This window comes from Stenella coeruleoalba (assembly GCF_951394435.1).
Source record: "Stenella coeruleoalba genome assembly, chromosome: 16".
Taxonomy (NCBI): domain Eukaryota; kingdom Metazoa; phylum Chordata; class Mammalia; order Artiodactyla; family Delphinidae; genus Stenella; species Stenella coeruleoalba.
The window spans coordinates 62,206,778-62,229,639 of record NC_137162.1 but is presented as its reverse complement, the minus strand read 5'-3'; the positions used below and the strand labels follow the sequence as shown (position 1 = coordinate 62,229,639).

The following is a 22,862-nucleotide window of genomic DNA, read 5'->3' as shown; positions in this document are numbered from 1 at the left end:
CCTGGCACAGGAAGAGTGCAGGAAGCTGAACATTTCCTGAGCACCTCAGGGGCAGCAAGGACCCACAGGTCTTGTCCGCGGTCTTCCCATTCATCAAGTCCCTCAGCGGTATTCACACAGCACCTGCCATGTTCCATTCCAGTGCTAGAGCCTGGAGACAGGAAAACAAGACCATCCCTGTGCAGCAAACAGTCCCCAGTTGTGGGCACTAGAATGGCGGCAGCTCAGGGAGTCGGATGAGCACCCCAGAAGATGGGTCATTGGAGCAGGGTCTTGAAGACTCTGTAGGAGTTTGCCTAGAAGCTCCAGAGGTAGGGTTTCCAGAGAGGCATTATTCTTTTGAGAAGTGTGGTGGTTAAGGGAACAGTGGAGTGAGAGGTAGTCAGGATGGAAGCCAGCTTCTCATAACAGGGGAGGGAATCAGGCTTAGGGTAAGACCAGGAGAGCAACAGAGGTCGAGGATACGTGAGGGAGAGGCTATTTGGTGGAAGGGCCTGGGCCACCCAGACACTACCACAGAGAGAGACCACCAAACCCTCGGTCACCCTTCAGTGTCACCAAACCCCATCTGCATTTAGTAACACAGACCTGATTATATAACATGTATGTTATTTATTTGGATAGGCTCCTAAAGAAATGCTCTGAAACTCAGGAAAAGCATAATATGCAAAAATGTTCCTTCCAGATGTATTTAAACTAAAAATTGGGAACAGGCTGCATTTCTAACAAGAAGGAAATGATTAAATAACTTACCACAAAATACTAATGGTAATAATAGTCCCCGTGCTGGAGAGCTTTCCTCACGCCAAGCCCTGCTCCAAGCCCTGGCTAGGTAGGAACTCATTTTTATTCCAGTCAATGAGTAACACATCAACATTGAAACGAGGCTTGTGGGGAACATACAAAACACGGAAAAGTGGGTTTTGTGTTAAGTGAAAAAGAGAAGAGAACCAAATTTTATATATATATGATACCATCGTAAGTATAGACATACATTCAAATACATTTTATGCATCGAAAGAGTAGTAGAAGGAAATAAAGCAAAATATTAGCATTACTCAGAGATCTTCTTTCAGTTCTCTTTAATTTACTAATATGTTAATAAATTTGTATTCCTTTAAATTTTTTTATTTTTAAATTATCATATAGTAAAATGATAATATGGTAAATTTGACTTTTTGACAGTTCTATGAATTTTAATACATGTGTAGATTTATATAACCTCTACCCCAATCAAGATATATGAATTACTTGTTTATAATAAGAAAAAAAGCAGTAAACTTTTTTTTTTAAGAAGGTAGAGTTTCCGAAGATTGAGTTCCCTGCAAGGAGACAATAGTATTTATGGAGTTAAAAAGTCCACCTGTCCAAGCGACAGCAGGGATTCCCTGTCTGCCCAGTGCAGAGGCTCCCTTTATAGTCACCTGGCAGAGGGTCCCCATGCTGGCCACACTCCAGGGGATTCTGTCCCTGGGAAGGTGAGGTGCCCAAGGAGAGTTCAGAAGCTGAAATGGGGGGACCGGCTCAGAAAAGAGCAGGCGGGTCTCCTTCCTGCCTCTTGGGTGGCTGACTGTGGAGAAATGGATGTCCATCTTCACCAGAGACAGAATCTACCCTGCACAGCAACCTCTGTAGAGAGGAAGACCGCCCTGGGTTCCTTCGTGTTCTCTGTCCAGTCCGAATCTCTTTGACTTTAACCTGCCCTCAAGAGAAACGGAGACCCACAGTCCCCATCCTGTCTGTTACAAACCTGGGGAGCTTGAGGAATATTCTTCGGAAGCATCTCAGTCTCCCCCCATTCCAGACAACCAGTCTCTCTTCCTTTAAGCTAAAGGTCTCAAACCCAAATGCCAACCGGGACCAGGCATGCAACAAATGAATGCAAGAAGTCTGGGTTAAAAATAATAGGGAGAGCTTACCGGGTGGCGCAGTGATTGAGAGTCCGCCTGCCGATGCAGGGGATACGGGTTCGTGCCCTGGTCCGGGAAGATCCCACATGCCGCGGAGCGGCTGGGCCCGTGAGCCACGGCCGCTGAGCCTGCGCGTCCGGAGCCTGTGCTCTGCAACAGGAGAGGCCACAACAGTGAGAGGCCCGCGTACTGAAAAAAAAATAAAAAATATTAAAATAATAATAATAATAATAATAGGGAGTGGTGAGGACTGAGGTAAACCAAGGAACTCAAGCCCCAGCCGGAAGGGAAAGCTCTCATTGAGCTCCAGGCAACTGTTGCCATGCACAAACAAAAGCCTGAGGCGGCCAGATTTTCTGGTTTTTCAAAAACATCCAGAAGAATAGGCATTTTGAGCATATTTCATGGCCATGTTTGTTTGTTCTTTCGAAACACTGCGCAGGCTAATGAGGTGCTATGAGTTTCTGACCTGTTCTCGGCCTTTGTTTGGGAGACTGTGTGCTGGTAGTTCTGTCCTTCGGCCTTGCAGTCCCTAGCCGGACCCCAGGCTATGGCAGAAGGCAGGAGCCCTTAGAGTATAACAGGGGGTGGGCTAACTGTCTCCCTTTGGCTTCTAGGTTCCTGGGCCACCAGGGCCAGAGGGACCTCCCGGACCTCCGGTAAGTTTGGAGGGCTTGTCTATGCTTCAGTCCACTGTGATTAGGCCCCTAACATCCCCTCCCCATGGCAGTCACTGGGCTTAACCTCAACCTTAGGTCACTATCACCTCCTTCCACGGTGGGATTTTCACATCCACAAGCCCCTCCCTGCTTCTCTTCCCTCCCACCTTAAACAGGCATCGTCTCTGTGACACCAAGGAGCCTGGGCAGCGCCCGGTTTCCCAGAAACAGTTGACTGGCATGGCAGCCCCGAGGTCTGGTCCCTCCTTGCAGGAGTAGGAGTCATTCTGTCACTCGGTTCTGCCCTTTGCCATCAGACATCTGCTCCTCTCCCTCTTTTATTCCTGCTAACCAGCCAGCAAGAAGGCCAGGATTAAAATAGAAAGTGACCCATTTAAAACCAGCCCCACTGGATTGGCCTTTCCATGGTTACAGATGATAAGGCACCTGTAAAGGGACCCCTATGCATTGGGCCTCGAGGGTCTGCAAGCATCCTAAACCAACAGATGCTGGTCCTTGCCTCTGCCGGGTTCAGAGTCCCCGTGGTGATGGGCCACCCACTGTCATTGGTACGAGTAGTAGTGGTAGTAGTAGTAGTAATAATGACAGCGGCCAAGGTATATTGAAACTTACTATGCGCCAGATGCTACTCTAAGCACTTTGCACATATTATTTAATTTTTGCTGTGTTCCCTCTGAATTTTGCCTTCATGAGACTCTGAATCTTCTCTCATGAGTCAGCTGTGAGGGCCACAGAGAGATTCTCAGTCCCTGGCTGGGGAAGCATGGCTCAGACCCCACCCCAGGAAGTCCTAAGGTGGACCCCCCTTAGCATTCCCTTCTACCTCTCCTGGGAAGGGGCCCCAGGCCAGGCTCTGTACTTTTTTGTAGAGGGCCCTTGCTTTTTTGTGGTCCAGCCTGTGGACAAGGAAGTCGACTTAACCAGAGATGCTTTGTTTTGATTCCAAATGCAGGGGCTCCAAGGCATTCCTGGACCAAAGGTAAGAAGAGATCACGTGACAGGTGCTGGGTGAAGGGGGTGGGGGAAGGCGCTGTGTCAGTGAAGGCAGAAAAGAGAGAAAATGCTTCAGAGACAGGGGACCCAGCTGACCCCTTCCCTAAACGAAATCATGTGACGCTTCAGCCAGTGGGGTACCATTGGGACAGAATAAAGTCCTATGGTCCTGTTAACATCCATCATTGACACTGGGCAGGCTTTGGATTCAGAATTTTCCCATCCATCAATCAACCCTACAGAGTGACAGGTTAGATTCTTAGCCAGTGATGAAATCCTTTTTCCATGTAACCTGCCCCAGACCCTTCACTCACCCTGAAGTATAGGTGGCAGACAGAGGGTGGCATAGCAAGGGACCCCTTCCCAGGACCAAGCCCACTGGACTCTGGCCTGGGACTCTCCCAGCTCCCACCCCCAGCGTTTCAAATGGATAAGAAGGGCTGGAGGCTGCTGGCATGACAACAGCCCTTGTCTCCTACACTGGCGCTCTCCAGGGGACTGCTAGGCACTTTCCTCTCCTGGTTAGTGTGGGAGCCTCAGAGCTCCAGCGGTGGCATTTCAGGCATTCGCCATCCAGTATCTGCAGGGTCCCAGTTTTTCTGCTGTGCAAATGGTCATCTATGCCAAAGCCTGACCTGGAACTGACCTATGGGTTTGTCTCTACTCCTGCCATCCCCTTTCCCTTTGGGGACCTCAAAGTTACCACAGAGATACTCTGTAGTAACTGACTGTAACTGAGGCAGAGCCAGGCTAAGAATTCAGCAATTCTTGGAGTCCCCGGCCTGCCACCCCTGGGTCAGCCACCTCTACCTCCTCCCTCCTCTATCTACCATCCCTCCCCACCACCCATCCCCATCTGCAGGACCCCAGAATGCAAGAATGAGTCGTCTGGGCCATGCCCTTCTGTGATCTCGCCCATCTCCCTTTCCTTCAGGGGGAAGCAGGGCTAGATGGAGCAAAAGGAGAGAAGGGCATCCAGGGAGAAAAAGGAGACCGAGGTCCTCTGGGATTACCCGTAAGTATCGCGGACCCGGCAAACTGGTGTGAGGGGCCTGGCCGGGCGGTCCTGAGGAGGTGCTGGGCAGGGCCCTGGGAGAAGGCCACTGGAAAACTCGAGGTTCTAAAGTTCTGAGCATTCCAGAGCTCCATGGGGTTCTGCTTTCCCACCTGGACAAGACCGTAGGCTCTAACTCTCTTACCGAGGGCCTCCTCTGGGCTGGCCCTGGCCTAGGTTCTGGAGGAATGTGAATCTGAATACGACAAAGCCCCCCACCCCAAGGAGGACCCAGCTGGGAGCCAGAAGGGGCCCGAGAACAGCCTTAGGCCCTACTTGTGCTTGTCTGAGGCAATAAAAATCTGCCCTTATCGGGGCCAAGCTTAGAGGACTTGGGAGCACTGGGACAGTAGAGTATTCATGTCTCTCCTACTTTCCCAGGCAGACCCCAAGAGAGCCCCTGCTCTCTGCTCTTAAGCACTGGCCACAGCAGAAAAGCTTGCAAAAAGTCAGATCCTCCGGTCCCAGCAGGCTAAGGCCACTCACATCTTGGTTCCCTGAGATCTCTGATCTCAGCTAAAGGCCCCAGGTCAGGGCGGGGGCTGCTCAGAAGGCGTCCGAATTCCTTTGCCCCAAGCTCCAGTGACTGATGGTCTCATCACTGCCTCACCTGTCTCCAGGTGAGCGCATCCCACCACCCATCCCGGAGCCCTGGGCTCCATCCTCCCTCACACCCCAGTGAGGCTGGCACTTTTCTCTTGTTTGTTTTTCAAGATCTGGAAGGGACTTTAGGATTCCCTATAATCATTTTATTGGTGGGTCCAGAGAAAAAATTGAGTCACTTGAGGTCACATATGAAGTCGATGGCCTGGCTACACCAGAGGCTGCTCCTTCACTGAGGCCACAGCCTTGCAAAGGCCTCTTTCCAGCCACTGAGGCTTCCTCTGCGCTGGGCACAAGGCCAGTTCCCACCCCCAGGAAGCTGTAAAAAGCAGAGGAATGATGGGAAGCCCAGATGCCCCAGCTTGGCAGGGTTTGAAGGTCTGGTTAATGTAATCCCAGCAACCAAAGAGAAAGAACAAAAGGTATGATTACACCTCATTAGTACATCAAATGTGGGAATATTTAAGGAGCTGATTCGCTTGACAGACTACAGTAAACTGATGACTTTAGCAGACACTTTCCCATGTCTTAAGCTGTGTCCAAAATGACTAAGTACTCTTTACTGTTAAAGCGCCTTCCTGCCCACCCCCACTCAACCACAAACCTCTCCTTGTTCACCTTCATGGCTCCAATAACCCTAGTGAACATTGGGGAATTCAGTCAGGGGTTGAAATGAAGACCATACAGGTAATATAAACAAAGAAAGCGCCAGACGAAAGAAAAAAAGTACCCAGTCTATCTTTGATTTTTCAACTTTTGATAGAGACACGGGTACAGAGAAGTGCTTTGGCTAGCTTAAGAAAACAACAGAGCAAGCAGTGTTCATAAAGGGCAACTAATGTGGACGTCAGACGGACAATAAGGAGTGGTGGGGACTGTGGTAACAGCCCTACTCAGTTCAGCGGACTGTTGCTTTGGGGGAATGAGGGTCCAGTATTTCTGCGTATTCTAATTTTCCTAAGGAAGCTACACATCTGGCATTTGATGGGATATCTCCTCATTTTCTAATATTAAACCAAAATTATCTGCAATACTGCAACCCATAGAAAATATGTCAGTGGCCCACGTATGGCCCCCAAAACTCCAGTTCACGCCCTGTGCGCCAGGCCTCTCAAGATAACTCAGTATTAACGCTGCATAGACAGAGTATATGGATGTTTAGCTAAAGTTCTGTTTTTAGGCTTCCCCTCAGTGTTTTACTTCATAGAGCAGCAGCCTGTGTTTCCAGGTACATCCTACTGCGTTCCTCTTATTTGCCCTACAGAAGTGGTTCTCAGTGCTGGCTGCACGTTGGAATCCCCTGGAGCTTTCCAAGTATGCTATATTCTGTTTGAATTGGGCTGGGGTAGGGCCCAGGCATCTGTATTATTTAACATCACCCCAGGAGATTCTGACATTGTAGCTGGGTCTGAGAACCACAACTCTCTAGGCCATAAGCAAGATTGGTCCCAGAATTATGTGGTCCTAAGACTGAGAAGCGAGGCCCTGTAGGGTCCTGCTACCCAACACCCTTGCCCCAGGAGGAAGCAGCTCCCTGCCCTCCCTTACCTGGGGGTATTCCCCCACCTTTAAAATCCTGAGGCCTAGGCTCGTTTCTGAGGCTCAGTTGGAAGCAGATTTCAAGAACTCAGTCCTTATTGGCCTAGAATGTCCCAGTTGCTCTCTCCCTGCTTTGTCTTATTGATATCATCAGATAATTGTACCCCTGTTCTCCTAGGTGGGTTGTAGGGGCAGCATCATAGCCCAGCATTGGAACAAGAACTCTAATTCCCACTGTATATATCACTGGATGCTGCACAGTGAGTGGGTCTTAATAGCATCCCACCTGCCAGACAGTTCATTCCAAGGGATACATGGCCTTAGACCTCTGTCCCAGTCAGCTGCCCCTAAAGGCTTTTTCTATAAAAGAGGCCTTGTCTGGGATAATATGAACGGACTGAATTTGTGTTAAGCTTTGCAAACTGTAAAATGCCAGAGAAATGTCAGGCATCATTAGTATTGTCATTCAAGGCCCCAACTCCTCCCACCTAGCTGAGGTTGAAGCAGGCCAGCTTCTGCCCAGATTTCAAAGCTGGATGCTGTAATTCAATGCTGAGCCTTCTGGGGTCCCCCAGTGTGGCCTCGCCTCAACAGTATGCAAAAAAGACTGGGAAGACCACCCTCACCTGGGCCCCACCTGCCATGTAGGCGTGTCTTCCCCAAGTAAGACTGGTCCTGGGAAGGATGCACTAGCTCTGGTTCCAGACACCTCTCCATGAATTTACTTTCTATATCTCTTCCGCTGGAACACTTCAATCCCTTGGAAGAGAGGTTTCTGAGAGAGGATGAAAGGAGAGAGGGGAGCAGGGGGCACAGAGGATCGTAACGGCCACCTGCACTGGTCTCCACCCAGCTTGCTCAGCAGTTGGCCACACTGCACTCGGTGTCTCCATGTTTTTTGTTGGTTTTCATGTGAATACATTACCTGTCCTCCCAAGCTTATTTCTCCCATTTTATTTAATTACCAGCATTTATGTCTGTCCAGAGTCACTGCTTCACTCACCTCTTCCCTCCCTGGTCCCTTTTTCTCCCTCCCATTCCTCCCTTCCCCTTCTTTTGGTCAAACTGTTCCCTTTGTCCAGGGAGCTTCAGGTTTGGACGGCAGGCCTGGGCCACCGGTGAGTGTCACTTCTCCATTACCCCTCAACCCACCCACCCCCACCCCAGCCCTGGCCTGTAATCCCTTTCGTCTGTCCTGCTGTGGCCTCACTTCTTCAGTGAGGCGTGCCTTATCCCACCACCAACACCAGGAAGTACCATCTGTGCTCAGTTCACAAGTGCTTATTCACGCCTCTTGACCAAAGACAGCTGGCCTCCATCTAAATTTCCCTGTCTGTGGAATGCACCCAGGGTCCTCAAATCTGAATTTCCAGAACACTGGCTGTGGGGTGGGAGGCTGCTCCAGCAGCAAAGACTCTGTTCCTAAAGGAGTGCTGACTTCAGCCTGGGACCCCAGCCCTAGGGGTTTGGGCCGTGACTCATCCCCACCAAACACAACAGTGTCTGTATGTGCCCGTCATGCTGTGTTGTCTTCATGCTGTGAGCTCTGTCCATCTCCTGTCTGCCCACAAGGGCTTTCTGGTCCTGTGCAGCCACCAGTCTGGTGTGTATGTGGGTGGGGACCGCACTGATGGGTGAGGGCAGGTGTAGCACTTAGGAGCACACGGGCGAGTCCCAGCTCAGTGTTCCGATGGCATGTCACAACCACACCTTTCACTTCCTGTGGCACCACAGCTGCCCCCCACCACAGTCCCTTTCTTTCCATCCTCCTCGCACCTAGCACACCTTTCCCAGGTGGCCAGTCTGGGCTAGGGGCATTATCTGTGGCTGGAATCACGAGAAACCATGACTTTCCTCTCAACTAGTTATTTCCTTCATATTGGACAGAGGGGAGCAGTGCACGTTCATATATTCTGTCCCCTTTGGACCTGAAGGGTTTTTTTCTTATAAAATCAGTAACACAACCTTAAAGGAAAATGTTTATGGGAAGGGTGATCCTACCCTGCCAGGACATTTACTGGACGCTTCCTAGGTGTCGGGCCCAGCGCCACACGTGTGACGTGTATTCATCCATTCTAACCTGGCCGCAACCTAGGAAGCAGACACTCATGCGATTGTTCCCATTTTACAGGTGGGAAAACTGATCCTTAGAGAAGCCAAGAAACTTTCCAATAGCACAGTTGTAGGCCTTTGAGGCAGGACTTGAAGCTGGCCAGGGACTCCAGAGTGCTATTCTGACACTCTGTCACAGATGTCCACAGCTTTCCTTCTTCCCTCAAAGGAGCCAGCGAGAACAGCTTATCCTCTATTTTACTTTCATGTAAAGTAAATCAGCCTTTCCCCACCTTGCTCCTGCCCTGCCTATCACAGCTACATTCGGAGCACCACCGGGAACCGCCCACAGGCCCAGGCCCAGTCCTCACGTCCTGAGCAAGAAAATATAATCACCGAGGCAGAGCAATAGGAAGCTTGGAAATATAGACCCCGTCTAGTCGGGCCATAAATTAGGAACCTGGAGAAGACGTTTAATTATGCCTTAGCGAGCCCTGCTGTGTCTCTCATCAACACAGCTCTGACGCTCCAGCTGCCCCCCGGGGCTGCAGCCCCGAGTCAGGAGTGCTTAGGACACACCTCCCTGCCAGGCCCGTGTCAGCAGACATCCGAAGCATACTAATCCACTCTCCAATCCAGCCTGTTCCCTAGGGCCTGGGATGGGGACAGAAGGCCTGGCCGGAGGCTGAAGGCCAGGGCCAGGGCCCACAGTGGGGGTGGAGTGGGCGGTGGCGGAATGACCCTCCCACGCCTGGCTCTGTGTGTGCGTCTGCATCGGTCTCTGTGGCATGAAGACCCTCCCGCTGCATGTGGAGCTGCGTCAGCCAAGGGGTGCCAGCCCCCGGCCTCCCCACCCCCGGGATGGCGTCGACTCCCTCCCGAGCGCTTCTGGGAGCAAACTAAGCAACTGTTCTGCCGTTTTCAGCCTTGGCAAGCTTGGTTGTGAAACCAAAGGGGTACCTTCCTCAAATCTGGCTCTGAGGCAGCGGGGAGGCGCTCTCTCCCCGAGGCCCCCAAACCCAAACAGGAACGCGGCCCAGTCCAATGACCGCCCTGAACAAGCCGGGCCTCGCCAACCCTGAAAACTGGGCCTCTGGACCTTGCTCATCTCCAGGTGTCGTGCGGGGCTCCCGGGGCTCCCCTCGGCGTCAGGACCCTCACCTCTGTGCTCTTTCACCTCCCCAGGGTACTCCAGGACCAATTGGAGTTCCAGGCCCAGCGGGACCAAAGGGAGAGAGGGTGAGTGCTCAGCGAGCCGGGAGCCTGGACCACCAGGACAGGGGGCCCTGCTGCCCCTCTCAGCCTCGGGTCCTCAGCCCCTGCAGCCCACAGGGCCACCGCGTCAGCCAGCCATCTCGGCCCCCATCCGTTCCTCCTCGACCCGGCAAGCACCTCATCCATGTCTTCTCTGGATGACCCTCCCAGCCCATGGGGTGGCAGGCAGGCCTGAGGTGCTCATTTTGTAGCTACAAGTGGACAGAGACTTGGAGAGCTTCCTTCACTCAGCTTCCGGTCACCTGGCATCAGTCCCAGGGGCCACACAAGGCCCCAGGCCCTGCTGTCACCGGACACGCCTCAATTCTGCAGTGATTTAGGGATACGGCATGAAACAGAGTGCCAGGTGGTGTTAGAAAACCTGGGAGACATCGAGAAGCCAGGAGACCTGTGCCTCAGGCCGGCTACCAGGGGTCACGTCTCCCGCAGCCAGGGTGGCGGGCGGAGGCAGGAGAGTTCCGCGCGGAGGCTCCTCCCAGCCTGGCCCGGTTTCCGCACCGCGGGGCCTGGGGTCGCTGGGGGCCCGGCTTGGGTGCTGGACCTCTGAGTGGCCGTCTGCTGGGCTCTCTGCCCGCGGGAGCAGCTCTCCCTCTTGCCGTCTGCCGCCGGGGGCTCTATCGCTACGCTCTCGGGTCCCACAGCTGGCAGAGGGGAGGGAGGAGAGGGTGGGGAGCTTCTGGAGAGAGGCGTGGGCTTCCCTGAGATCACCAGCCACTGGGGGAACCAGGGTGGCTGCTCGGAGGGGTGACACAGCTTCGAAGAGAAATCAGAGCTCTCTTCCTCTCCCCGTTCGCCCCCGTCTCCCTTGTCCGTGCCCGTTTCCTGCTCCTGTTCTCCCCACTGCTTCTGCCTCTGGCCAACTTGTACCCCCACTGTCCAGTCCTTCCTAAGCGCGTTGGGGGGCCAGGCTTCGTGGAGGGAGGGTGAGAGAGGCTTCCAGGCCCCCTCCTCGGGGCAGAGTCCTCAGCAGTCACCCCACCTTCACCCCGCCCTCCGCCCAGCCCTCGCTTCCTTGTTTGGGGGCGGGGGGTGTCTCTTTGAAGAGACTGGAAAGGTTTCCCAAGTTTTGTATGAAAACAGAAAATGGCTGACGGGAGGTTGTTACCATGTCAGAGAAGGCTTATGTGTTCTTTCTCCGGTTTCAGGGCAGCAAAGGCGACCCTGGGATGACAGGACCAACGGGAGCAGCTGGGCTTCCTGTAAGTCTCATGGGCTCAGAGGCTGCTCTCCACCTGCCCTGGTCCCCCCCAGAAGCACTGCCAAAACAGAACACCCAGAGCCTGGGGCAGAAAATCTAGGGCCAAGCGACAGTGCCCAGTTCTGTGGCGGTGGAAGCAACCGACAGCCACTAGCCCACGCGCTAGAACTTCCCCGCCGGGCACCGCTAGAGGCGAACCCTGGCGCACGCGGCCCGTTAGGGAACCACGTCCTCAGCCGTGTGCACCGTCTAACTGGCTGTAGCAAACACAGATGAGCACCTTCCGCTGCAGGGCTCTGGGCTCAAGGCAGCGGGGGTCTCACAGGTGAATGTGCCACGGCCCGTACCCTCGAGGAGGGACCGAACCAGGTCCAGATCACCATCGGGCAAGGAGACATCTCCTGAGACGGGCAGCTTCCCACGGGACTGGCTTTCCATCTGCAGCCGATGTCTCCTTGCTGGCTTATAGAAGTCGGCTGCCTACGAGAGCCAGGACTTTGGTTTCCCACCCGCTTGAAGGCCATACACTTGTTCGTGGGTTCCATGCTCGGCTGTGCATGGAACCGGCCAGTCTTTGCCTTGTGCCCACTCCCCAGCTAAAGACAAGGGGAGCAGCCGGCACCTTGAAAAGAGGGGCTCGGGAGCTTTGGAGTCATTTTTCTAGCAAGCAAGCGGCTGGTGGGAGAGCCATGCAAATCCCTGCCCTTCCAGGAGAGGTCTCTGCGCCCAGACCGTGTCCTCAGCACGGACCATCTAGAAGAACTCGGCCGCAGGCCAGGGCATTGGTGCCGAGAGAGAAAACCAGAACTGTGTTTGACTTTACCCATAACTCGTTATCTGTCTCTAGGTCAAGTTCCTTGAGCAGTCTTCTCCTTTGTCCCCCTTCTGTAAAATGGGGATAATTAAGCCCGTCTCCGATGAATTAGGCACCGGTAAAGAGCTTTATGAGCCTGGAAGGAAGGACGGTACGGCCATCCTGTGCCTTCTCATTAACCTGTCTTCGTTTCTCTGATTTACTGCAGGGTTTACACGGACCACCCGGGGACAAAGGAAACCGGGTGAGTCTGAGTCCTCGCACTTTGGCTGTGGTTACTAATGTCATCATGGTGAGGTGAAATGACCAACTGGGGATTCCTGACCCAACATGGAAATACAGTCTTTCCTGATATAGCATCCTAAATTAAAAGGCTTTATAGTGAGGGGCTCCATCCATAGCATTACAGGGAGCCCGGGACCTAATCTTGAAATTGCAGCATGTATTTTTCCGCGTGGAAAGGGGAGGCTGAATCCCAGGGCAGCCGTCAGATTAGCATCGCCATCCAGTAACAGGAGCCACGTGCCCGGCTCTCTCTAGCTTGCCCTGATAATGGGCCCCTGAATGGTATTTTTATATCCGTCGTTGCTGTGTCCTAGTCTTCTGACACTTAGTTTTACCAGGCATCCCAGGCCACTGGTGAGAGAGAAAATAAATCCCAGTTCCAAGAACAAGCAGACAGCTGTTGTACACAGCCAACCCTTTAAAAAGCTATCCCAGCCATTATTTCTCTTGGGACGAATCGGCAGGACTATGAAACAAATCGTGCCTTTCGAGGCCCCCAGCTGCCCCTTTGGTTTCTGCCGTGTTCACCAAGACGCAGTTGCTGAGTGTCCGTCCACAGCACCCACAGCCACCTGATGGCACATGACACGTGGCACCTTTGTGCCCAGGAGAGATCATCCCACTGCATCTGACCGAGGGATGACTTTTGGGTTCCCTTCTAGGACGTCTCATTGGCTGCCTCATCACAGGGGTTCTCAGTGGGATGCACGTCCCCTAGAAGCCCAAGAGCATCTTCTAGTGGGAATAATACCCAAGGATCTTAGAGGTGAAAGAGGAGTGGGACGAACCGATGGAGAAACGAGGCCCTGAACTATGATAACATGTTCTGAGTTCCCAGGACTGTTAGAGACAGAGCAGGTGGCTTCCAGAACCCAGGCCTTCCGCTGATCTTTGAACACGATAGCCGTGTTTATGGCTAGAACATGCCAGAATCTGTACGTTTATATCTGGCATCAGTGCAAGTCTCTTCCATTTAAGATCGATTTATTGAACGCTTCCATATTCCTAAATTTTCCTTTCTGGCAGCTGGTCAAAAGCAATCAATCTGTCCCATATATCCTATGAACAAGAAGGAAGAGGCAGAGCGACCCCTCCCAGACTGTCCATGGGGAGCCCAAGTCTAGAAACCCCTGGAATAAACAGTTCTACTTCCAGAAATGGGCCAGCCTGTTCAGGCAGGCTGGGAAGCCCACCTTCGTTACTGTGGCATCCAAGAATTTAGGCCACTGAAATAATTGATCATTGCACCTCTCAGTTGACATACTAACCTTTCTAATTTATGTCTAAAGTGTTGCGGTGTTCTTTGTTAATTCGATTAACACTTGTTAAACCTATCTCTTATGACTTTTTCAGTTGGCTTGAGGCACCGGGCATTTGAAGGCTGCAAAGCTAGTCCTCCCATTGGTAGTGACTGTGTGCTCTAGAGGGCCGGCAGGTGGACAGGGGCGGGAGGCTGGTGGCTCTGATGCTCAAGGAACCGAGGTCATTGAATGAGCCGCTGAGTCCCCACTATCCAGTGGGGAAGTATTTCTTCTCCACTTGCTGTGTCCAAGGTTTTATACACTTCCCCCCAGTCCCACATATAAATCAGCAATATGTCAGTAAAAGTCAAGTCCAGAAAACAAGCAAGGTACCTGAACCTTCCTCTGAGTGCACCATAAAGAACCAGTCAACTCCTTCTAAAGGGCAGCTTTCCAAATCAAGGACCAGCTTGTTCTTCCATCTAAGACCTCTGACTCTCTGGATACCAGAACATCCTAGAAGAGTCCCACCTACAGCTCACCTCCTCTTCCAGACCTCTTTATACCACCAGCCCTAACAGGACTTCTAAGGGGAGAGATGAGGGTTTGGTAATGAAAGCCTACAAAATGAAGAAAGGTCCAGGCAGAGTCAGCTCTGTGCCCTGACCCGTGTTTTCTGGTGCCTGGAAGCTCAGAATGCTGACACTTTTGTCAAAGTAAAAGGCCAGGAGTGCTAAGATGACATTCTAGTTGGAAGCTTCACTGTTTCTTATGGAGATGAAGCTGGAGATGTTCAAGACGCCCGTGCCCACCGAGTGTGGAAGGGAGCTCCCAAACTTTGCCCCCATCACACCCGGGGTCCCCGTCAGAGAGGCTCGGGCGGGCTCCCCACCGTCTGTTATCCTATCTCACAGCCTTAAAGCCATGCTTCTCCAAGTACCGCCAGAGGATGGTCTTGGAGTCTCCTTTCTGCTCATGGAAGGAGGACAGTCCTTGTAGTGGTGGCCAAGGCCCAGAGCCCAAGATAGGCAGTTTTCCAAGGGGACACACATGCCAGGGGAATGATTCTGTCCTTGTCACTAGGGGCATTCTCCTGTCCATTAACAGCTCTGTGAATTTGGCCCAGGAGCCACTTTTAGGATGAAACAGTCCATCAGAGGATAAAGGGTGGTGTGAATTTGGCAATTTGGGTATCCGGAAAGTTGGGTGTAACCGAGGAGCTGCCTGCAAGCCAGCCAACTGAAAGGTCTGAGAGTGTGCGGTGAGGCTCCTCCCACGCTGCGAGAGGTGCCATCTGGGGGGTGTGTGTACGTGTGTGTGTGTGGAAGTGTGCACGTGTGTGCCTGGGTGTACGTGTGTGTGTGCATGTGTGTGCACGTATGTGTGTGCACACTTGTGTGTGTGCGTGTCTTGCTTCCCCAGGCCCCCTTACCTCCTAGCTCTCTCTCCTCTGCTCTCTCTCTCGGCCTCAGCCTGCTTCTTCTTTCCTTTACTCCTTCACTATTTCTCCCTCTAGATATGTTCACCCTATTATAATAATCCCATAGCCCTCATCCTTTCCCTTCCACTCCCCCAACTTCAATTTATTTCCTCTAAACGCAGCTTTGTACATTTATTTATTTTTTTAAGAAACCCCTGCTGCTTGACTCTCTTTGCCCCTCTCCCGTACCAGCTAGAATCCCCTCTGCACCAGGGCCCTTTTCATGTCCTCTTCGAGAGAGGGGAGCAGGGAGGATGGAGGTGAGGTTACTACTCTACTGTCTTTAAGGGGCACCCAATTAAGGCTATTTCCTGTGCCCTTAGAACATGACGGCCCAGAGTGCAAGTTTCCCATCCGGAAGGGACCACCGCCGACCCTCTGTTACCCACAGGCACATCATCACCATCCCCCACTCCCCAGGAGCTTCTCTCACCCTCTGAATTTAGGGAACTGTGCTCACTTTTGCACTGGCCTGACCCAAAGAGAATAAGGGGCCACATTCCTGAGAAAGTTTCCCATGGGGCTTCCCCCTCCAAACAGCTAGTGGTTTGGCTTGTCCACTGTCTGCAGATTAATCGTGCCATGACTTCCTCATTGGCGGGCATATCTTAGAGCCAATGAGATGACCCCTAAGATGCGTCTACATGTTTCCTCTTAAACACATCTCATTTTCTAAGTAAGCACCTGCATTTTAGAAAACTCACTTAGAAAGATGTGTTGGCAATTGCAGGCAACCTTTGCAATCAAGAAATGTGGGTAATTTCCAAAGACCTGGAGAAACGTCAAAAGTATTCTTATCCATTGCCTCCCTCTAAGGAACCCTGCAGCCTTCCACTGCGGGAACACGGTAGACACAAGACCGTGCCGCTGGCAGCAGCCTTGGCTCCTGTACTGGCTGACAAGAAGTAGCGATCGTTACTGCTCTCTTTATGAAGCCACTGTCATTTACTGAGCACCTACTGTATTAGTGCACATTTAGTATTAAGCGCTAAATGTGCACAAAGACCTCGCAACAAAGCTTTTTTTTTTAACATCTATATTGGAGTATAACTGCTTTACAATGGTGTGTTAGTTTCTGCTGTATAACAAAGTGACTCAGCTATACATATCACAACAAAGTTTTGAGGGAGGTATTATTATCCCCATTTTACAGATGAAGAAACTGAGGTTCAGAGAGGTTAAGTTCCCAAAGTCATGTGGCTGATAAGAGGCAAATCCTATTCTGGCTCTAAGCCTTTGCTCTGACCAGTAGAGGAGGAGAGTTCCCAGGAAGACTCTCCAGGGGCACACTTGGCCCCTTTATAGAGAAACCCAACATATAAAAATCCAAACTCAAATTCATTACCAAGAATTTCCCATAGCCCCACTTTAAATGGAGAGTGACCCTGACACATACAAAACAGGGTTCAGTTTAGAAAGACGATGTTTACTGAAGCTTTTCAGAGACAAATGGATTTCTTGAACCCACATACCCACATACAAATAGCTGCCTGTGACTTCAGACCAGGATGGACCAGAGACACACATAAAACGGGAGGACCCCGCCGAGAACCAGGTGCCACCTATGAGCCATGGACACACACGTGCCCTTGTACACACACGTGCGAGCACACACTAGTACATGCACACACTTGTGTACACATGCGCAAGCTCATATACACACATGCACAACCATGTATGTGCACACGCCTACACGCCGCATTCACAGCCATATGCACACACACACCCCAGGGCTCTAAACAAAATCACTTTGCCTCCTCATAGAATATCAAAGGGACGACAACCAGTTGGGACAAAAGCTGTCAGGCCAGACCCTTTCAAAAGTGAACCCTCAAAGAGAAGGAAGTGGGTCCCCCAGGTTCATTATAGATGCACTCTGGGCTCAGAATTAGCAAAACTGGCCACCAGTATCATCCATCCGCACTTCCTCCCACCTCTGGCTCTCAGCCCTATTGCTCCCCGCCCCCTCCACACCTGCCTTAGCCAAATTCTCAGGGACTGACCCCTAATCCTACTGGGGAGAATATCCTAATTGAGAGAATCTATTTTTCCCGCTTTCATTTTTTTTTTTTCTGTCTCTAATGTTAACACATGAATGATCCTAAAGTTTTTATGTTATTTTTTTTCTTGGACTAAACCGTTATTTACAGGGGGAGAGGGGGAAGAAAGGCTCTAGAGGGCCTAAGGGGGATAAGGGAGACCAAGGAGCGCCTGGATTAGATGCCCCCTGTCCATTGGTATGTTTCCATCTATCACTTGGTTGTTCTGGGTTTTTCCTTGAGGTTTGCAAGCTGGAAACAAAGAAGGCAAATAAAAAGATGAAAACCAAATGACTCCACTGATGCCACCAAAACCGACCTGCTCATGTGACTGATGAAATTCTGCCTGCTGTTGGTGTTGCCCTAAAACCACAGCTGCAAGTAATTCCCGCTAAAGCCCTTTCCTTTGAAGATGCCGAACAATTGATGTGTGGAAACGGAGACACCACGAGGAAAGGGATTTGGGAGCAGGCCTGGGCTCTTAGCTCCAGGCTGGCTTTGGAAGCCAGTGTAGCGATTGTGAAACCCACCCCGCATTTGCCTTCTTCGTTTCGTGGCCACCTCTGTGGCCAGCAGTTCAAGCTGTCTGAATCCCCACTTGGTCAGGATGCAGGACACTGGGGTTAGCGTCTCCTGAGGGCCATCTATGCCCCAAACTGGGCAGAACGAGGCCAGAAAGGGGCTTTCCTACACAGCCTCCCAATGCCCACCAGCCATCCGGCTAAAACCTGTAAAGCTGCAGACCAAAATCTGTAGACAGACCCCCACGAAGCCTTCCCAAACCAGCCAAGGACGAACGATTCGTGGCACATATGCCGGGCTTCTCAAGTGTCCCTCAACTCATTTGAAGGTCCTGAAATTATGATGCGCTGAAGTTGAAGTTCACCTGTGTTTACTCCGAGTGAGTCTAGATGGAGAGGGGGCGGGATGTACACGTTCCAAAGCTCAACTCTCCCAGGAGCCAGAGATAGCACAAAAACTGAACTGGGAAGACGGGAATCAACTGGGAACTGGGGTGTATTTGTAGATGCCTCGAGGGTCCTGCATCCTGGCCAGGGTAGGACAGGGCCTGTCCACGCCACAGTCGGAGCTGGCCAGCCTTGACCTAAATAATCATCGTGGTTGGTTTTGTGAACAGGGACACCGAGGTTTTAAAGGAGAGAAAGGGGAGCCGGGGTTACCAGGGCTGGACGGACTGGATGCCCCGTGCCCACTGGTATGGCATCACCCTCCCTTTCCTGCATGGCCAGTGTGGGCTTCCCCACGTGTGCGGCTTGTGCCTGTGCGCCTCTCCCGCTGCCCTGCACACTCCTGCTTGCCACTGTTCACTCAGTAGACACCAAGGGTCACCCTGCCTTAGCTGGTCCTCAGGGGGCTCCCGCCACGTTCCCCTCTTGCATGCAGAGTCTGCCAGGATGCTTTCTTGGCTTCCTCCTGCAGCTGCTTCAAAAGCCCATCACCTTAATGTGAGCGGCCCTCCCCACCCGATGCCAACCTTAGCTGCATCAGACCCTCCTTTCAGAACTGCTTCTAGACAAACCTGCCACCAGAAAGCAAGCCAGGGAAGTGGATTCTCAGGACAAGTTATTAGGATTGTGACTTCTCTTCCTTCACACACTGCAGTTAGTTGGAAAAGCGTTGGCAAAACATTTCAATGAGATGCCTCAGCTGGCCCCATGTCCCGCTCCACTCCAGCATCGCACGATTTAGCAGAGGAAAGATGGGCACCTTATGAACACGGGGAAGAATGAGGAGTTCTAGAACCAAAGTAGAGGAGGGGGTATGCTGACTGTTCTTCCGGCATAGATCTGGGATCACTGCCCCGGCGACACCCCCAGAACCAGGGGACGGTCCAAAATCAGGATTCTGGATCCTGTAGGGTTCATCCTTTATGCTTAAATCTCAGAAGACACTACAAGACCCTCCCTTGGTTTCCCTTTTTTTTTCATCTTTAGGTGGTTCACAACCAAAAAGTCTGAAAGAACCTGGAAAGGTTAAGAATGTAGTTAAGGAAGGGAAGGGAGAGACAGGGAGGGAGGGGCGACATTTAGGACCCGCTCCCAAGCATGTCCCACCTAAGTGGTGGCATTTCTGGTCCCGCGGGGCCCAGTCCCTCTCCAAGCAGTGACACCTGAGGCTTCTACAGCAATCCTTTGAACATACTGCAGGGGAAGCAGGAGACGGCACTCCACTCCAAGGCAATTGGCTCAAAAACTTCCTGCTCTCCTAAATTTCTGGAGGAGGTTTGGAGCTCGTGCATCTAGTTTCAGACCAGTAATTGTCAGATGAGCATTCCCAGCCTCACATCCCCACCCCAGGGTGACACAGGAATTATCTCTGTGTGACCCTGACAGGTGACCATAGAGCCCCTGGAAGGGACTATTTAGGACCACACAGGCAACACGAAGGACGGCAGAGCAAGCAGCGTCGCAAGCCTCCCGTTCCCACCGCGCTCCCCACCTTCCCACCCCCACCTTGAACCCCCAGCATGCAGCGCGCACCGCACAGGCGCCTTTCTCAGCCATGGAATCTCCCGTGCCCTCCGCGGCACCTCCGTTAACCAAGCAGCCAGGCGTCCCCTCTGCCATGACCCTTCCCACGATCTGAACACTTGAGTTCTGACAACTGCAGCCCTGGCCTCCCTGCTTCTCACCCACACACTGTCACTCCCCTCTGCCTGCCCAGCCCTCCTCTGTCCCCCCTGCCACCATCCACGTGCCAGTGGGAATGCCCCTGTGGTCCACGGAGGCTCCTCTCCCTTCCAGAGACCGTGTGAAGTGTCGCATTGTGGCGGGCTGGGGAAAGGGACAGAGGTCCTCATGGAACCCTGGGATGCACCACCTCATCCTGCAGACCCTCCCCGACCCAGAGGGGACAATGAAAGTTATCTGGATTTGACCTTACTGGCATTTTCTCCAATAACATTTGTGTGTGACTTTTGCTGTGGAAGTGTACATGCCTTGCCTTTCTTGTTTCTCATTGTTGCTGTTCGCCGTCTCCTGCGCTGTGTTACTGTGGAAGTGGGGCGGGGCTGGGGGGGCTGTTGATCGGGAATTTTAGTACAAGGTAACTAGACTTCTGCGGCCCCCGTGCAGGGCCGGCTGTCTGCTGGATGCCAGGTGAGTGGTTTTGGCACCTGTCATGGGTGGATGAGTAGGTCCAGGGCACAGGGTGCTCCCATTCCGGCTTCGCGGGGGCTGACCACTTGCTGCAGTCCCCTGAAACCTCGTGTGCGTCTCTTTCTCTGCCCTGGAGCCTGGAGTTCTAGAATCTGGGCTGCAATTCTAATAGACCCGGACTAAGAACCAGATCTTTGCCCTGGTTCAACCTCACCCTCCCCACCTGCCTCTAAGTGGTTTCTAGGTTCCCGCAGGGAGTGCCAGAGCAGCCAGGATAGGAGGGCCCGAGGAGACTCGGGACGTCCTGAGGCTGTAGGTGCTCCGGAGGTGCACCAGCAAAGGGAACAAGCGGCACCCGGTGGCTTCCCATTCCACCACTGCCTCTTCCCCCCAAGTCCCCAGCAATGGCTGTGCCAGGAGCCCTGCCTCCCTGCTGAAGGCACCTCAGGCCCACATTGCAATGCCTGTGAAATCACCCCTCCTCCTCCTTACTGACCACCAGGTGGGAATTGCCTAGATGTCCTCCCCTAGCTGCTAAGGAAGAGAGAAAAAATCAGAGAATGGAAGAAGTGGGGGCGGTCGTTTCATAGAGCCGCACCTGCCCCAGGTTTTACGGAGGAGGAAACTGAGGCCCCCAAGCGCTGAGTGACGCCCACGGGCACCCCGCGCTCAGTACAGCCCGAGGGGAGACCAGCAGGCCTCTAGTCTGTCCTCTCCACAGCATTCAGGTGACCCCTGCTTGCTGAGCCCACAGGCTAGTGTCTTGGCCTTGCACTGTAACTACATGTGAGCTTGGCCAGTGGGCAGACGGGCAGGCTTGCTTCCTGCCTCCTTTTGGCTCAGCCCTGGGGTAGAGAAAAGAGACAGACTATATCGGGGGGCCGCACCCTGATCGGCCGCCGCGATGTTTGTGGCCCTTGTTCCCCCTGTCCTGCTGCTTGGTGGGCCATCCCGCAGAGTCTGAGCCGTCTGCCTTCCTTCCTCACTGCAGGGTGAAGATGGCTTGCCAGTCCAGGGCTGCTGGAATAAGGTAAGGTTTCCCAGGGTTCTAGTGCCTTGGGGCAGGGGTGTCCTTGGGCTCCTTTCTCTATGGTGGAATAAAGCATGCACTATTTCCATTCTGGGCCTTTCTGCAGATGAGGTAGCAAGACATGGGTCAAAAAAGGAACAATCCCACAGGCAGGGTGCCCATTAAACACCCTCCCACTCACTGCACAAAATTGAGAACATTTAAAAATGATTTTTAAGGCATCTGCAAACCCGAGTGTATGGAAGTTCCATGTAGTCAGACAGATGACATCTTTATGCTTTGTGTGGTTAAATTATACAATACTTCTCCTGCAAGGAGTTCTAAACCATGTTTTAAAATTAGTTATTATTAGCTAGTCTCATAGTGCTCGTAGGAGGCCATTTAAGCCATTATCCAGATATAGGAAATCTAAGTTGTTTAAACTATAAAGTCACATAGATTCTATACCTCCTCCTAGAGATCGGCCAGCTCACCACTCTACCTTGCCCCTTGAACTTAAGCTGTCAGAGCTCCATGCTTCTGCACATGAGACCTGCAGCCCAACCTCAACCTACCAACAATGAGGTTTCATTTGTTCACACTTGCCCCTGCATTTGCCATCATTAAAGCCATCTGACAGCACTGGGCTGGGTCCTTACATGCAATCACCCCACTCATCCAGGGCCTCCAAAGTGCAAGGCTCCCCGGCATGACCAGGGCCACTGGTTTGCTAATCCAGAAGCCCAGCTTGGTCCTGGCAAAGGTAGCAGCTGCCATGCAGTCCCACCCACGGCCTCCCTCCACCTTGCCTCCCGCTCAGAGACTTCATGCCAGCCCTTTATCACTGAGGTCTCAAGGTGTGGGTTCATCCTCATTAAAGGGCTGGAGTCCACTACCTGCCTGAGAGTTTGCGCTTAGCTGATCCAGTCCTGCCCAGTGACAGCAGAGTCACACTTACAATGAGATGAATACAATCCTCCGGCTAAGTGCCCACAATCTCATTAGTTCACGCGATTCAGTAAAAGCGATGAAACCACCCAGGTACCTAAAGCACCCCTAACCAGAGAAAGGGAAAGCTCAGCCCTCAAGGGAGATGCCTCCCCAAGAATCTGTCTCTCTCGCTGTGCCTCGCCCTCTCGGTGAGTTCCTGTAGACCTAGTTAGCTCCAAGAAGAAGGAAAGGGGTGCGTCCCCTAAGAAAAAAGATTTTCTTCTTCAAGGTTGCTGTGGATGGTTAGGAGATAGAAATGGTTGGGCTTAGCAGGGGAAGAACAGCCTACTCTCGAGAGCTGCAATGTCTGGGAGAAGCAACTAGAGAGCCTGGTGTCTGTTGGTTCACACCATTAATTCATTTTGGGAAGATGCAGTTAATTCAACAGCCAGGCCTCCAAAGGCAGCATAGGGAGAAAGTGCCCTCTAGTGGCCAGGACGGGGAATGACTGGAAAGAGAAAGTGGTTTCCCACCCTCAGGATGCTGAGAGCCAGCACCAGGGTCTTGGAACGAAGCGGGTTCCTGACTCCCCCAGTTCCCCTACCCAAAGCTCCCATCCAACCCAGGACAAGACCCACCTC

General features: G+C 52.4%; 1 protein-coding gene across 1 annotated transcript in view; it reads left to right on the top strand.

Annotated features, from left to right (window-relative positions):
- COL13A1 (collagen type XIII alpha 1 chain) overlaps nt 1–22,862 on the top strand; it is a gene marked incomplete at its 5' end in the record, with an annotated part of 79,131 nt that overhangs the window by 55,880 nt on the left and 389 nt on the right. The window contains 8 exons of the mRNA XM_079900595.1: nt 2,528–2,569; nt 3,543–3,569; nt 4,518–4,598; nt 10,017–10,070; nt 11,252–11,305; nt 12,327–12,362; nt 18,302–18,379; nt 21,274–21,312. Of these exons, the coding sequence (XP_079756721.1) occupies nt 2,528–2,569; nt 3,543–3,569; nt 4,518–4,598; nt 10,017–10,070; nt 11,252–11,305; nt 12,327–12,362; nt 18,302–18,379; nt 21,274–21,312 (411 nt within the window). The remainder of the gene's footprint in view (nt 1–2,527; nt 2,570–3,542; nt 3,570–4,517; nt 4,599–10,016; nt 10,071–11,251; nt 11,306–12,326; nt 12,363–18,301; nt 18,380–21,273; nt 21,313–22,862) is intronic.